General features: G+C 40.5%; 1 protein-coding gene across 1 annotated transcript in view; it reads right to left on the reverse strand.

The window, feature by feature from the left end:
• UTRN (utrophin) overlaps window positions 1-16646 on the reverse strand; it is a 341520-nt gene that overhangs the window by 262836 nt on the left and 62038 nt on the right. The window contains exons 4-7 of the mRNA XM_066546847.1: window positions 6265-6357; window positions 4739-4816; window positions 2917-3009; window positions 1880-2052 (exon numbers count right to left, since the gene is read on the reverse strand). Coding sequence (XP_066402944.1) covers window positions 1880-2052; window positions 2917-3009; window positions 4739-4816; window positions 6265-6357 — 437 coding nt within the window. The remainder of the gene's footprint in view (window positions 1-1879; window positions 2053-2916; window positions 3010-4738; window positions 4817-6264; window positions 6358-16646) is intronic.

A 16646-nucleotide genomic window follows, 5' to 3' on the forward strand; every position in this document is an offset into this window, starting at 1 on the left:
ATTCTCCTCTTTTAAGTGTCATATTAAACTAAAATATAAAAGCAATACTGAAAAATGCCCCTTAGGTAGGGAAGCACTACTGTCTGGGTAAGTTAAATAGCTTTGTTGTCCTACGGCTTCTGCAACCTGCCCCAGTCTCCTTGTTCCTTGCAAGTGCTTTTAAAGTCTCTCCTTCAAAGCTGAAAAGAGAAACCCAGCTCAAGATTTCTTAAAAGTATGGGGGAAATGGTGCTTCTCTCACTAAAGGACTTGTGCCCAGGGACAACAAAGCTGAATTCTGACATGCCAGCAGCTGTCAGGCTCCAAGAAATATGGAATAAAAGACTTAGACCCAGATTTTAGGAAATCACAGGAAAGCACAGTTACTGAGTCAAAAGCTTTCAGCTGAGGCTTTTGCTGCTTAACAAGTGCTCTGAAAAGGGCAGAGACTTCAGATCCTGCAAAGCCTAAGCACATAGTTAAAACAAAAGGACAAACAGCCTAAAACTAATTTTTCTGCTTCTCTCAAGTCACCTATGTTTCATTTGTGTCTAAAGCTGGCACACTCTCCATCATAAAGCTTCACACATTTAGCAGCAGAGCAAGGCCACTACAGGCGGTTGTACTGGTAGGAAAACTTCACCACGACTGCTCACACAATCCAGGGGAGGGACTTCGTAATACTTGCAATAAATTCCAGTGAGAGGTTTGGCAGTATTGCTCTGTCCTTGCACAGCAGCCCTGCCAAACTTGCAGAAGCCCTCAGAGTGGTGCTGGCCCTCCTTAGATAGCCATGAAGGCTGAACATAAGCCAGCCCTGGTCCACAAGACACAGAGATATGTCAGGGCAGACCTGTGCCGAAGCCAGCGAGCCTGTGACAGAGCCTACTGCAGTTACCACAGGCCAAATGGGCACTTTAGAGCAGGCTCAAAGTGAGTGTATGTTCTGCAAACACTTGGCATCTGCTGGGTGTAAATCTGAGTGTTTGAAAAGCATTTGCTGTGTCAAATACCTGGTGACCAGGAGGTCTGGTTAAATTCTAGAAATTATTATACCATTTTCACATTAAAATGGTTATTTATGGGTTAGAACAGTCAGACCTTGCAAAGCAATGAGCTGACTTCATTTAAGAGACACTGGATTAGAATGGATTGCCCAGTAGATCTCAAAGAGATTTTTAAAAAGGAAGTAAAAAAAGTATGTAACTTTAATAAAATCTGTAATGATGATTTATTTAAACTTCTGAAGATTCTTGCAAAAATCAGAAAGAAGACAAAAGATCTGTGCAAAGAAACTTTAACTCTATTCCTTATAAAGTATAATGAACAAAGTAAAGAATATTCTACAGATACCTAAAGAGTTTGATGTTCTGCCCCACAGTTCTCCTGAAAGAACTGCATACATCATCCTTCATGCACATTAAATTAAAAAACACCAGAAAAACTACAAAGCATCTCATTTCTTCATTTTGAAGTTCTGTATCTTCTTTTTGAAATTAATACGGCAATCTCAAAGGGAAGAAACATTTCTTTTTGCAAAGGAGGGCAGGTAGGAGAGAAATTCAGGTGAAGAAGATGGTCAACTCCTCCTTCCCCCTCAGAGACCCTTTCAATATATTCACTTTAAAATGCATACCAAGTGGGATGTAAACCCACTGCAATTAGCAAATGTTTGTGCATATGCAGGAACTCTGTTACGCTCCTGCCTTGGCTACAGCCTTTGCAATATGCTGGCAATGTCCCACCACTGCTATTGTTACCACAAAAAAAGACAAGCAAATAAGAATCCTGGAAAATGCATCACGGAAATAGGCCAGAAGCTGTCAAATGTTCAAGCACAAAGACACAGAAAAAAAGCTATTTACTTCACTAGGTCAAAGACAAGCTGTTTGCCACTTACTTATGTCTGTGAATCACAGCATTAAAGGCGAGTCCATCAGCCCAGCTCGTGGTGAAGTTCAAAACATTGACCTGACTGTAAGGTCTGGTGGACTGGCGAACCCAGCTCAGCAGTATCTTCTCACTGTTGGTCTGCTGCAAATCTGACATGATGTTCTTCATTACATCCTTCACCTGCAAGACAGCAACAACTACACCTTACAAACATATGCCCCACTTTTTCTCCTTGCAAAACCAAACTACTGCACAAATCATCGAAAGGGTTTCCCCATGAAAAGCTATGAATCAAACTCCAATTCCTCACATGAAATTTGGGACTAGCAGTCTTCAGGCCATCTTTGCCCTCTACTGCTTACAAATGCCAGTGATGCTTTGTGTAATAATGGCACATTACTCGTACGTTATGATCCTCTCATTCTCCTTGGTGCTGTCTGTTCTAAGCATAGGGAATAATACTCCTCACTGCCTTGTGCTGTGGTTCCACCAGTAAACAAACTCCAAAAATACAGCTTGTATAAGTTTTCTGCAAGAAGAGGATATCTTCTCATCCTGCAAAACTAGTTTGTTATTTGGGTGCTAGTTATACACATCTACCAAAGTCCCTCCAAATTAATTCAATGATCTTCCCAGATACTTAGATAAACCACGAACAATTCAACCTATAAGACTAACAAACCTACAAAGCAGCTGTAAGATGCAAGACAAACACAGCTACCTAAACAGTAAAACACTACCTGCCTCAAGCCCTTGAGGAAGGAATAGAAATACAATGCTTCAGCCTGAAAAGCCTCTCTGCAATTCACACCAGCAGGAAGTAAACTGAGCAGCTGAGCACAACTGGGCACATACGAGAATACAGATGATGGGAGGCAGCCAATAGACTTCAAGTAGAAACCAAATACTGGCCTGCCTTTATTTACCAGCCCAAAATAGAAGCAGTATTTTCTGCCCCCAAAAGCCTGGGAAGGTTTGAGAAACTCACAGCAGAACAATGTACGTGATTCCTGGAAAGGAAGAGATCTCACAGTAGCCTCTCACCTGCCAGTGCAAGATAATGCTCCACAGCAGCCCCAGCGTCAGCTTGTGATTCCCATCAACAATGTCAGTTCCTCCAATATTCACCAACTCCACCTGGAGAGGTTGAATCAACTCTCTATTAAACACTTATCACAGCTCCAAGTAACAACCCCACCCCACATCCTTGGCTGCCCTGCCAAGTATTACCAAGTGCTCTGAAATAAAAAGTAGTTGAAGAGAAAAGCAGAGTTGACAGAAAATTGTTCATCTGAATTTGTCATGACAACTGCTTAAATAAACTTAACATTAACTGCTTAAACTGCATGACAAAAGATGGCACCAAAGAAGATTTTCCAGAGAAAAAGTTTTATTCTCTCCTCTATATGTACAGGTGCATACTCTCAGTCAAAACTGAAAAACAGAAATTCAAGCATAAAGAACCTGAAAGGAAAATAAAAGTTAAGCATGTTTTGTCCTCAGTTATTTTTATATTTTAATTTGATTTACAAATCAAACAAGTTGACTTTTCCTTACTTGGAACCATTCTGCTTAAAGGATGAGGTGAACAGGATTACTTGATCATCTACACCCTAGGTTTGTCCAATCCTTGCAACATATATTTAAACACTTTTATAAATTATTTCACAAGTTATGAATATTGCAGAGCCCACAAACTCTCAAACAACAGAACGCAACTGCTTCTCAGTGGATGCCTTTTCCCTCCATCGTAACACACAACACACTTTTTAATGAAGCAAAGCAGTAGGCATAAATCAACTACATGACCCTAACAACCTTCAGCTAACTAAGACCATCTGTTTACTTCCAAAAACCCAGATGCTGTCAGCCTCAGGAAAAAATAATTATTGCAATTCAGTATTGTTTCATTTATTGTCATAATAAAATAAATCAATTTCAAGCTGAAAAACTCATTATTTAGCCTTTAAAAAGTTAATCAATATTTACAGTACCTCAAAGAACAAAAAGAACCCACTGCCAGCTTTGTCTGCTTCCAAGAAATATGACACTAGTCCACCAACACAGAGGGGAAATTGCAGTATAATACAGCATGTTGTATCACTATTCAATAAGCAGTTTATATAAATATGCCCATGCTTTCTTGTATTTGATGTATTTTATTTCCAAAATGATCTTATTACGTTATTTTAGTGACCTGACATTCAAAAATAGAAATTCTAAGTATAGGCAGCACACTTATCAGGAATTGTTCGTCAAAAAAGGAAGAAAAACTAAAACCACTTTACTATAGCACTACTGTCTTCCAGGCATTAAAAACAAATATTAAGCTAAATAATTATTACTTTTATTTTTCTTAAAGTATGATTTGATTTAGTTTGCTTGTTTGCTATTCTGACCAGTCACCAAAGCTGCAAATTAGAAACACTATACGTTTGACACAGAGATGACAGAACTCAATGAAAAGACCCTCCTGGAAATGGAGAGCAGGATAGAGCCACAAAACCTGCCATCCCCTCACAGATTTGTGCACAAATTATGCAGCATTATTTGAAATTATTGTTTTGTCCTTCGGTTTGCTTGAAGCAAAGCTTCAAGGCACTTTTTCTTAGGAGCTGCACACATCTCAACAAACCACAGTTTTGTGATTAGTAGTTTAATAACATTATTAAGTTTGCATTTTAAGATCTCACAAAATTGCTGGACAGTGAAATTCTACATCATATAAGAAACTATGAACAGTTTACCTATCTCAATGAGGTCTCATTTTAGATACAAAAAACCTTTACTCCCTGCATTCTGAACTCATTTTCATACAACAATAAACTAAAGAATCTCTCAAAAAGCTGTGGAAAAACATGCTCACATTGTTCTGATGCAAGACTTGCAGTACTCGGTTGACGTTATTTAAGGCATGTACTCGGGTGGAACCTCGTTCTTTAGGCTGAAAATAAAAAGTTACAATCTGTTCAACATCAGAATTAATGGACATACAAACAAGATTAGAGAAATAAATCTCCAAATTTTCACTTCTTTCTTTTAGTAGTATTAAGAAAACCCAAACAAGATCATCCACAACAATTTCAGAATGAAAACTGGTCAGAACAATATTCCCTAACCAAAGGCACGGGACAGGCCTTGGATTCAAAATGTGTTTCAGCTCATTTTCCGTAAGGCCAAAATTTTTATTCCCAGCATCTACAGAATTATAAACCAGCAATGCAAAGGCAAAGGAAGAGTTCCTGGAGAAAATCTGAGGCTTTTGAACATTTGCCAGAGTACTTGAAATTTTCTGGCTCCCAAGAGAGAACAAGCAGCAATTTGTTTTTCTGGCACCAAAAGCCTGCTAAATCTTTGCATACTGGGAAGAAGTCATGCTTCCTGACTTTCCCTTCCCTTTAATATCAGGGGGAATAAAAAAAAAAAAAAAAAAAAACAAAAACAAAAAAAAAACCTCCACAACCAAAAAAAAAGATCCCACCAATAAAAACAAACCTTCAACTCGACAATTCCTGCCACTCCATTTTGTTTTAATCACCATAATTTAATTCCTATTGCAGAAAGCGATCATACTACAAGAGCATGGAACTGAACTAGGAACACAGTAATCAACTTAGAAACAAAAAACTCATGTTGTTTTCATCATAGTTCAAATCACACCACAAATTATTAAGAGTAGTAGTAAAACACATCTGCTTAAAAAATAAAGTAAGCTCACAATGTGAAATTTTGTCTGACTGAAGGTTCCTCATAAGGGCCATAAACAAATTTGAGACAGTATAAATAGTGAAATCAAGAATAAGTAATGGCACAGGTTTCACCATATTTTATGCATCTTTCTGAAGAGCCATTAATGTTAGCAGGGGAATAGTTTTCAGCCACATCCACTTTCCCAAACACATTTTGAGCAGTTTTCAGCCTTTTCCTGTCTCTAGACAACACAATTTTTCAATGGAGATACAGATTTTTACCTACTAGCTGTTGTCTTTTTACTTTCTTTTTGTTCTTTAAGGGATCTTTCACGGGCTTACTAGAAGCCCACAGGGATCCAGCTGAACACAGGTCAACCTGATCATCCAGAAACAGACCTTTAAAAGATCTCTACTAAAAACATACACTATGTGAACACCACCACTGATTTTACATGCTTTGCTAGACATTATGTAAACCCTCAAGCGAGGGTCAGGCAGGTCAGCCTGACCCTGTATCTCATGAGTGGAGTTCATGGGAATTCCACTGGAACTGTAGAGAACAAGTACACATTACAAGCAAATTAAGGTTTTATATAAATTAAAATTAAAAAAAAAAGCACATGCCTCAGTTTGTGTTTTGTTTATTCATTGGTCTGGTTTTTTTTAATAAATGGAAATATGACTCAGATGTTTCTCTTACCAGAGGTTTCCCTGTCAGACCCTCCAAAAGGTCCAAAAGCTTCCTTCCATCTTTGAGATCTGTGAACATGTCTTTCACTGGGGCCTTCCCACTCTGCAGAAGAAAAAAAAGAGTAGTAAAAACAATATTTAAGCAGAACTTCCCTGAAAATAGATACTTTTTCCTTTGCATCTTTTAATTAATTCTTAATTGGCACTAAAAGTAGTAAACGAAAGCTAGGGGACTGCTACAATGATCGAGAAGGAACCCTTCCCTTTTTAAGTGTTATTTTCTTTCCTCCCTATCACTGTGGTTCTGTGCATCAGCAGCCTTATAATAAGGAACCAAATCAGTGCATCCTGGCTCAGATTAGGGTGGATGCATGAACAGGCAAAGATGGCAAAGAAAGAAAACTTGGCAAGTTTGAGGAGTCATTTGAGAAGGAATGCTTTTTTTTGGCTACATCTAAAGGAAGAAGAAACAGAGGCTTTTCAGAAAGCTATTGGGACAAGTTCTGTCAGATTTTAAAAAAGGACCAAAAAAAATTACTTGGAATTGAGCCCTGTGTAAGGAGCCACTGTTCTACAAAAACCAGTAGATCAAAAGGTATGATATTTATTGAAACAAATTAATCACTTTCTCTACCATGGAAAAGAATCATAATGTGAAACCCAGAGGTACTCTAAACTTATAAATTTCTAATTTTTACTTTCTTTGGGAGTGGAGGGACTCTGTACAAAAATCATGGCAGATCAGAGTGGAATCATGTTAACCTTTTCCATGCTTCCTTTTTATATTATCTCTTCTTGGACCATAAGGAAGTTACCGTGGAACAGTTCTACAGGGCAGGGGGAGAAGACACAGCCACCAACACCCAAGTGCATTTGCTTAGTAATATTCACCTGCTGGCTGCCAAGAAATCAATTAAACTACTGCTTTCAGTGTCCCTTCCAAGTGCCAATTTGAGGAGAAGAAAAATATTTTCTAAGTACCACAAAAAGCTCCAATATTGCTTTTTCCTGTCACCTTGGCTTTTTAACATTGCTCTTCAGAAAGAAGGCTGTCAAAGACCCACCTTACATGACATAAATTAGCTGGCATAGATCTCTCCTGTCTTCACTTATCTCCTCCTGCCCTACAGCTGCTGGTAATTGCCAAATACTGGCTAACAAATCAGGAAAAAAAGAGAACTGAACAGCTCAGTGAACCCTGTTTTTGGTAAATATCTGGTTTTCTCCAAAATTCATACGGGTTTTTCTTAGGTGCCCCATTTAGTTAGATTTGATACTACAAAAACTACCAACACAAAAAAAAAGAGTTGAACAGCTGCAAAGAAATATTTTAGCTTCCTATACAAAAACATTACTAAACGTAACAATTTCAACCAGCTAAACAGTGGTAACTATGATCTTCTCAGAGCACGTACTTTTCATTCAGATGCTTCACAGCAGCATAGCAACTCAACCAAATTTTTAAAGCATGCTGGAGCCTACAACAGGACAACTGGCTGGAGAGATGAGGACACCAATGGCTGCTGTCTACCTGGACTTCAGCAAATCTTTTGACACTGTCTCCCATCATATCCACATAGGCAAACCCAGGTGTGTGAACTGGACAGGTGAAAGGTGATTGAGAACTGGCTGAATGGCAAATCCCAGAGAGTCCCAATAATTGGCACAGGGTCTAGTTGGAGGCCTGTCACTTGTGGTGTCCCCTAAGGTTCAATAGTGGGCCCAGTATTGTTTAACTTCTCCATCCATGCCTTAGATGGAGGGACAGATTCCTCCTTAGTTCATAGATGACACAAAGCTGGAGGAGCGGCCAATACCTCAGAGGGTTGTGCAGCCACTCAGAGGGACCTTGACAGGTCGGAGAGATGAGCAGAGGGGAACTGTGTGGAATTCAACAAAGGCAAGTGCAGGGTCCTGAACCGAGGGAGGAATAATCTCATGCACTGGTACAGGCTTGGGCTGATCTGCTGGGAAGCAGCTCTGTGGAGAAGGACCTGGGAGTCCTGGTGGACAACAAGCTGTCCACAAACCAGCAGTGTGCCCATGTGGCTAAGGAGGCCAATGGTATCCCAGGGACATTGGGAAGAACGCTGCCAGTAGGTCAAGGGAGGTAATCCTGTCTCTCTTCTAGTCCCTAGTGAGGCCACATCTCACTAGGTGTGTGTGTGTGACTCACGCATGCTGCGTCCAGTTCTGGGCTCCTCAGTACCAGAGCGATGTGGAACTCTTGGAGTAGCTCCAGGAAAGGGCAACAAAGTTGATCAAGGGACTGGAGCATCTCTTACACTTTAAAGTCTCAGGGAACTGCACCTGTTCAGCCTCGAGAAGAGACAACTGAGACATGATCAGTGTCTGTAGGTACCTGAAGGGAATGTCCCAAGAAGATGGAGTCAAGCTCTTCTCAGTAGAGCAACAGGACAAGAGGCAACAGGCAGAAACTGACAGAAGTTTCACCTGAACATAAGGAATACCTTCCCTGTGCAGGTGACTGCACAACAGAACAGATTACCCAGAGAGGTTGTGGAATTTCCCTCACTGGAGATGTTCAAAAAAACATCTGGATGCAATCCTGAGTAACACACTCTAGGGCTCCCTGTTCGAGGATGGTGTAATACAGGAGGAAATCAGCCACAGAGCAATCAACCCAGTAAAATTTAGTTTACATTTGGTTTGCATCACCACACTGAAGACAGTAAAAATAGGTTGCTAAGGGCACAAGGAAATTGTTCATATGACCAGACAAGCAAGCAGTAGGAGCTAACAGAGGTCTCTGGATGCAGTAATAGTCAAACACTCATTGTGAAAGCACAAAACTAACAAAAAAAACCAAAAACTAAGCTTCTTAGTCATTGAAGTGTGGGCCTCTCCAGAGCAGGGTACAGGGGAATAATCACTTACACTGACCTGCTAGCCACACTTCTTTTTATGAAGCCCAGGGTATGGTTGGCTTTCTGAGCTGAAGCACACATTGCTGTCTCATGTCCAGTTTTTTACCCCTAAGTCCTTCTCCACAGGGCTGCTCTTAATCTATTAATCTCCCAGTCTGTACAGATACTGGGGAAGGCCATGATGCAGGTGCAGGCCAGGACCATATACCTGGCCTCAACAAACTTTACAAGATTCATATGGGCCCACTCCGCTAGGCTGAAGTCTTTCTGGGTGACCTCCATTCCCACTTGCACATCAACTGCACTTGCTCAGCAAACTTCCTGAGGGCATACTCAAATCCACTGCACGTCATTGGTGATATTGAACCCTTCAGATCACATTATGGACCCCTGAGAGACAGCACTTATTTCTGATCTCCATTTGGACATTGAGTAGTTGACTGCAAATCTTTGGATGCAGCTGCCTAGGCAATTCTTCATTTATTTAACAGTCCATTCATCAAACCCCTATCTCTCCAATTAAGTGACAAATGATGTTGTGGGAGACACCATCAAAGGCCCTACAGAAGGAAAGCCTTTATAATTATACAATTAATTTTAATTATATATAATTAGAACAGCACACACATATGTAACACCAAAACTAATAATGTTACAGCCATATATCCTCAATGAATTTGTTGCCTTAGGTACAGAAGTTAAAAAGGATTTGGAACTACTGAAAAAGCAGAAAGATACCTCATCTAATACAGTGCAACAAGAGTTTTAAGAGGATACAGCCTTCTTTCTTTGCTTCCATCCCCTCACTTCACATGCATGAAAATAAGCTGAATAACTTCCTGCTTTCAGTCATGCATTATAACAGGTCATAGTACGTTCCAGCCCTATGCAATGTTCCCTGCTGTGATGGTGGAAATAATTTAATCTGCTTTCTCAGGAGAATGACTTTTCCATTTTGATGGCCAGCAGAGCACCATGTTTTGCTGTCAGTTCAAGGAGTCAACAGAAGAGTATTAAATTATTTTTGTACACTAAGCTACTCATTCTTTGTTTGTTCAAGTACCCACTATCCTCAAAACGGACAATGCGATATACAAAGCCTCTATTTAGTCAAGTCTACTAAATGCTCTCCGAGGGAAAGAAGTCAGCTCACAGGATGTATTTTCCCACATGCAAGGTGACTCAGGTTTGCTAAGAAAGGGTTGCAACACCCACCCTACCAAGCCTATCACCACCTCCACAGAAGCACACTCACCAGGAAAGCTGGAAACCTGCTTCTTCAGCTTCCCACACCCACCTGAATCCCATGCACACACCTGGTGGCAGCTGCCACCCAGGCAGCCTCAGCTGTCCCATCAACGCATAAAGCCAGCCCTAACAGTCAGCTGATGTCCCAATGGAGCAGAGACTGCACAGGCACTGCATCCTGCTCTGTTCACACTGCCTCCTCCCAGTCACGCATTTTCCTCATACCTGAATGCACATTTCCATGCAGGATCTGCTATGTGAGCCATATAGTCTGCAGTCAGAAACATCACTGCTTTGTCCTCCAGTGCAGCTGGATACTGGATGGCTTTCTTGGGATGCATTTCAATAGCAAGCCACTGTGCTTCAGGAAGTCTTCTACTTTCTTTATGCAAACAGAACAGCTACAGCTTCTGACAGCCACATGACTCATGAAGTTTATTAAGAATAGAAGGGTGCAGGAAAATAATTTCTTTAAATGGCAGCCCCAAGTGATAGTCCCATACCTTTATTTCCCAAGAGATGACAAGTTAAAACTCTGGGGCAAAGCTGACCAAGCAGCCATGCATGCCCTCTTGTGCCAGGTACGAGCCAGCCCTGAGCCAGGCCAGGCTGCTGCCATCACCCTCTCTTTGTGATAAAACCCACACAGAGCCCCATCACCTCACAAGCAATGCCCACCACCAAGCCTACTGGGGCAGGCTGCTGTGGCAGTGCAAGGGCAATCTGGGAGCTGCACTCCATGGCCCCCTAAGGCTGGACCTGTACTTCTACTACTCCAGGGGCCATGAGCCCACTTAAAGCCTGGCTCTAACCCAGCAGTCTGACTAGCATCAGGGCACCTGCTCCATGCAGACTGCACTGGGGTGAAGCAGGCAGCCCTGAGACCAGCTGGGGCAGGCTGGTGGGCTGCTGCAAAGAGCCTGGGCTCTGGGGGAGGACAAAAGGTAAGGCACAGGGCTCTGCAGCTTACTTCCTTCACCATACCTACCCACATCCATACTGCCCACTCCTAACTCCCAAAAAATAATCTGGCCTTCTGAAAAATGAAGTCTGTAGCTACAGATACACACACAAATAAATACACAATCTGCAGTATTCAAAAAGCACATGCATTTCTCTCTCTATAGATTCTTGTCTGGCTTACAGTATACTAAGGCAATCTAAGTTTCTCTTCTTCAGAACTAACATTTTACTCACTTTCTAAATACTTAAAGACTACACAAGTACGAAGTAGTTCAGCCCCTGCCAGCATCCTGTAAGGAGAAGCAGTCCATCACTGAGCATAATGGATGGAGAAATTTAAGTATTTGTCTTATAAGAAAGAGTAACATTGACAAACCATACCAAGCCCTTCACAAGGGCAAATGGCTAGTCACGGTCGTGTTGGTAAGTACTTAAAGAGCAGCTTACATTGTGCTGAGCACTGTACAAATACCAGGCAGCTAATGGGTCCTTTCTCAAAGACAAAATAGAGTCCAGTTTACACTACAAAGACAGCATAAAGGACAGGCAGGGACACGCTTCGTACCAGAAGATCTGCCGGTTTGGGGTGTAAAGCATTCACATCCCACTCACTAAACACTTACCATTTAACAGAAGGTAGTTTTTCTCAGCTTTGCTTATGTTTGCCGCAAGAGCAGAAAAAACAAACCAAAAAAATCCTGGCAGAAATCTCTTTCCCTCAGCCTGCTCAAGAAGGCTTTGCCAGCATCGCTGTACACAGTTACTGTAACAGACACAAGGGCTTGATAAAACAGACAAAAGAACATAATTAACAGACTCAGAAAGAAGCAGTGTTGGTTCCCCAGTGCTTTAAATTAGCACTGATAGCAGGAAAGGAGTTGATTCACCTAACAGGGCTGGTGTAAGGGAAAGAAGAAGAGGAAAAAGGAAAGGGAAAGGGAGGCAGAGCAAGAGAAAGGAAAGTTAAAGAAAAAAAGCTAGAGACTGTACATAAGCTGAGGGCTAGGCTTGCTTGTGTTCTCATGAACTTGGCATGGTGACAACATTTGTTATGCACCACTAGGCACATACACAAGGATCAGAACCAGATCCAATCCATCACATTACATTTATTCCAACAAACATTTTCGTGCCAGCCTTTGTGTGAACACAAGTAACAGAGACAAAGAGACAAAGAATTTTTGCTAGTTATCCACAGCAGAAACAACTTTTTCTGTTGATTTACCTCACAAGGAAGCAGCAGTTTATTAATGATCTCTGAGCTGGAGACCAGCTGGCTACCATACGTACACAAGACCAGGCATCTCAGACATCAGTTTTACACTTTCCAGCAAGACACCAGCACTATTTGGGAAGGAGATACCACACACAGTGTTCTTCTCACACCAGCTGCCCTCACATGCCCCTTTGGCCATCTTTCAAGTCCCTCTACCTGGATCAGGTTTAAGAGGGTGACTCACACTTCCTTGTGTGCATCTAGAATTACTCACAACGAAGGCCAGCCAACATGACTGTGCAGTAATCATTTCTCCTCTTTGCCAGAAAGCATTCCCAAGAAGTGGAAGAAGATATAAACAAAATCCAGATCAGATTTTTTTTAAGTCATCCAATGCTGCTGACAGTCAAAAGCCCAGCCATCAACACTTACAGTTTGTTCTACTAAAGCCACCACAGCTACAAGGCAGTGATCATTCTTTAGTATGTTCTACAGTAGAACATTCTTAATTGTCCCTTTATTACCAATGAGGAATAGTATCAAACTGAGTCTAGTTAGAGAAAAAACTGGAGTCGCAAATTCTCAGTAGGACAAAACCTCCTTTTTTTCAAACACCAGCTATTATTTATCATTTTATCATGACTACTTAAGTTCTTTATTCTTGAACATGAAATTATATGGAAAGGCAATCATTAAAGAAGGTTAAATGTTTACCTAGTTGTTTAACTAGAAACATGAAATTCTCATTCCAATTATCTGTAGCAGACAATTTACCTGTGCTTTAAATCAATAATTATTGAAGCTACATTATTAAACCTAACTTTTTCAATTAATGAATGCCAAAGAGATCGGAGAATAAGAGATAAGCCACCTCTATTTCACATCCTCCTCAGTGATACTGATTCAGACCTTGTAGCCACAACATTAAAACCAAGATGAAAGGTCCTCTCAGTTTCACAGTTAATGCACACTGGCTGTCACCAGGAAAGTAACACATTTCATAAAATCATACAAATGACCTTCACCACTAAGGGAATGCAGCAGACAAGTTCCAGCTGCTCAGAGCAGGGCTGGGAAAAGCCCTGGTTGCCATTTACATTATCTGCCACTTCAGGAACACCAAGAAAGCAGTACATACTGATTTTCAATCAGATTCTTTTATCTTCAAATGTCACTTTTATGAAGTTAAGAGTTGTTTTAATTAATTCTGTTTAATCAATATATGACAATTTTTAACATCTAATGTGCTCAATGCATAGATCAAAGCAGTAGTAGAACTGTAAAGACCAATTTCCTTTGAGAAGGGGCAAGTATTGGAGAGGTTGGGCTCTTAAATGATAGCATGAACCATTCATAATGTTCAAGTACATTCCCAGGGAACTCATGGTAACCAGTTTAAACTCAAACAACACAGGAGCAAGACCTACACTTTATCATGACCAAGACCAAGTAAAAAACATGTCAAGTGCTGCTACATTATAAGGCCAGCACATGGGAACTCAATGTGGGAAACAAATCAGAAAGCAAAAAGGTCATTGCATAAAGTAAACAACTGTGTCAACAAATAATCTCACCAGTTTCTAATTTAAGACCATAGACAATGTTTACAGAAGTATTTTTATGAAAATGTGGTACTTTTTTCCATTCTCCTTCCACTAACATGCAGGAGTTACAGGACATCATACACAGATAGTAGCTATACTGACAGATATATTTTCACTGGGTATACTCTACCTCCATGCTGAATATTGCCAAGGAGTTGTGGCATCTCAACACGACACTAGTACCAAAACTATAATTTCAAATACCAAGTAAAGCAAATAAATAAAAAGTTATAATCATAAGAAGACACCTTATTGAGCAAATTATTTTTAACTATTGGTGCTCAAATAGTTACAAGCAACTAAACAGCTATTCAAAACCCCAGACTAACAGGGGATGGCAGGCGAAACTAATACTCATCACTGAGATATGCTGAAAATTTTGATTCTACTAGATGACAGACATGAGTTTAAGAAGCAGCAAAGCTGAACAGCTAAAGATAGTTCAATTCACCTAACACCTAAAATACTCGACTGACAACATGACTGAAGGAGGGAAGATCTATCAGTGCAAATAGCACAGCAAGGCACCAGTAACTGTAGGTCTTTCTCTCTCCATGTAATGCATTATGTAAATGCATTAATAAATGCATTAATAAATGCATTTACATAAGCTTATGTTACAATAACATGTTTAATGTAACAGTAATAACCTGTGCTTGCAATTAAGCCTCATTGCACAACAGTACCAGCAGGGGCAGCTGGGACCCCGCTTACCACTGTCAGTTATTGCTCTTGTAGGACCAAAAGTTTATCCTTTTATTTATAGTTTTTCAAGCAACATAACTTCAACTGGAACCTTAAAAAAAATTAAAAATCCTGCTAACCAGGTTGACTAGTCTCATTAGCAGCTAAAGGAACAGATTTGCTTTGGTGCCTCGACCAGGTTCAGCTCTAGTACTTGAGAAGGTCCCACAAACCCTCCAATAACTGGGGTGAAAACCAAGCCTAAGAATCAGACCCAAACCCAGAGCATTAACCAAGTCAGCAATACGTACAGCCCATATTACTATACCAAGTTTTCAAGTCCAGCAAGGGAGATGCTGCTCACACCTTGTTCTTAGAGTAGAAAGCAGCAGAAATTGAAAGGAAGGCAGAAAACTCACAATTTTTTTTTTGCTGTGACTATATCTGGGAGATATCAACTACTATATATTATTGCTTTTATGCTAGAAAGTAGTCATCCTTACCATAACTTACAACCTACTATAGAAGAAAAATTTACTTTTGTGCTTCTTGGCTAAAAGATATGCTAGGCCTAGAAAGGTTTGTTTGGTCTTCTCATAAAAAGAGACTAAGAAAAAAGTAGACTAAAATTGACCTTTTTAAGGCCAGCTCGTGCAAACACTAATTCCTTTCCACCCAGATTATTCCTTTTTTCTAACAAGGCTGTTGCTTTTTAAGCTTTGGCTGTTTTTGAGTGAAGTTACATTTTACATTTTAATTCAGCATAGAAAAATATCAGAAACAACTAGACAGTAGAATATTTCACCAGTCATCAAGTATTTCCTTGCTTGCACCACAAAAACTGCACTGCAAAAAGGACTAGACACCATCTTAGGTGATGTCACCTTGGACAGACAAAATTGCCTAATCAATCTTTTTGATCTCTTTTCTTGCATGACTAATACACTGAACTCCGTAATTCTCCTTCCCCCCCCCCAAAAAAACCACTTCTGAAATGTCTTTTACCTCAGGTATCTTGGGTCATGTGAAATTAATTATCATTAATAGGTATAATTTTGCCTTTAAAAAGATTTATCACAGTTGCTAAGGGTCAGCAATGGAGATGCAAAATATCTTCACAATGTAGGGCCTGACATTTACTATTATGACAAAACAGAGGAAAGAAAATTAAAAAGCAGAAATGGAGGAAAACATCTATTCAGCACACCACACAAAAAGCTAAAAGAAGACTTTGCAGTTACCATATGAATTAATGCCCGGTACAATGAGGAATTAACTGTTTCAATTTTAAGATGCATATAAAGCCACAACACCCCAAAGCGCTCCAAGAACAACTCATCAGTTTTCCTACTGGCCTGTCTACTCTCATTTTCCCTTGGTGCCCTTCCAGGGGAGGGGACACATCTGAACCCAGGAGAGGAAATGTGCAGGGGCCCCACACTGAGCACTTGCCTTCTCAAAGGCTAACTTGGAGCTCAGCCCTGAAGGATGCATTCTGCTCTCAAGACGCACCTCCTCCTCTTCTTTACTCTAACCCTAAAGTCAAACGTATTTTTGGAAGACCACAGAGTAGGAAAAAGAGCTTAAGATGCTGTAAAACTGTGGGATGTCTGGCTTTATTCACACTGGCATATCCTGGCCTGGCTCCAAGCCCTGTCAATGCTGGCCAATGCAGATGTCAAGGCACTAGCACAGGACCTGGAGAAGCAGAATCACAAATACATGCAGCAAGAACACTGCAAATGCACAAGTAAGACTGTATAAGGCTTCTGTACATAAAAAAAAAGAA

The sequence above is a fragment of the Molothrus aeneus genome, chromosome 3, assembly GCF_037042795.1.
Source record: "Molothrus aeneus isolate 106 chromosome 3, BPBGC_Maene_1.0, whole genome shotgun sequence".
In the NCBI taxonomy this organism is placed as follows: Eukaryota; Metazoa; Chordata; class Aves; order Passeriformes; family Icteridae; genus Molothrus; species Molothrus aeneus.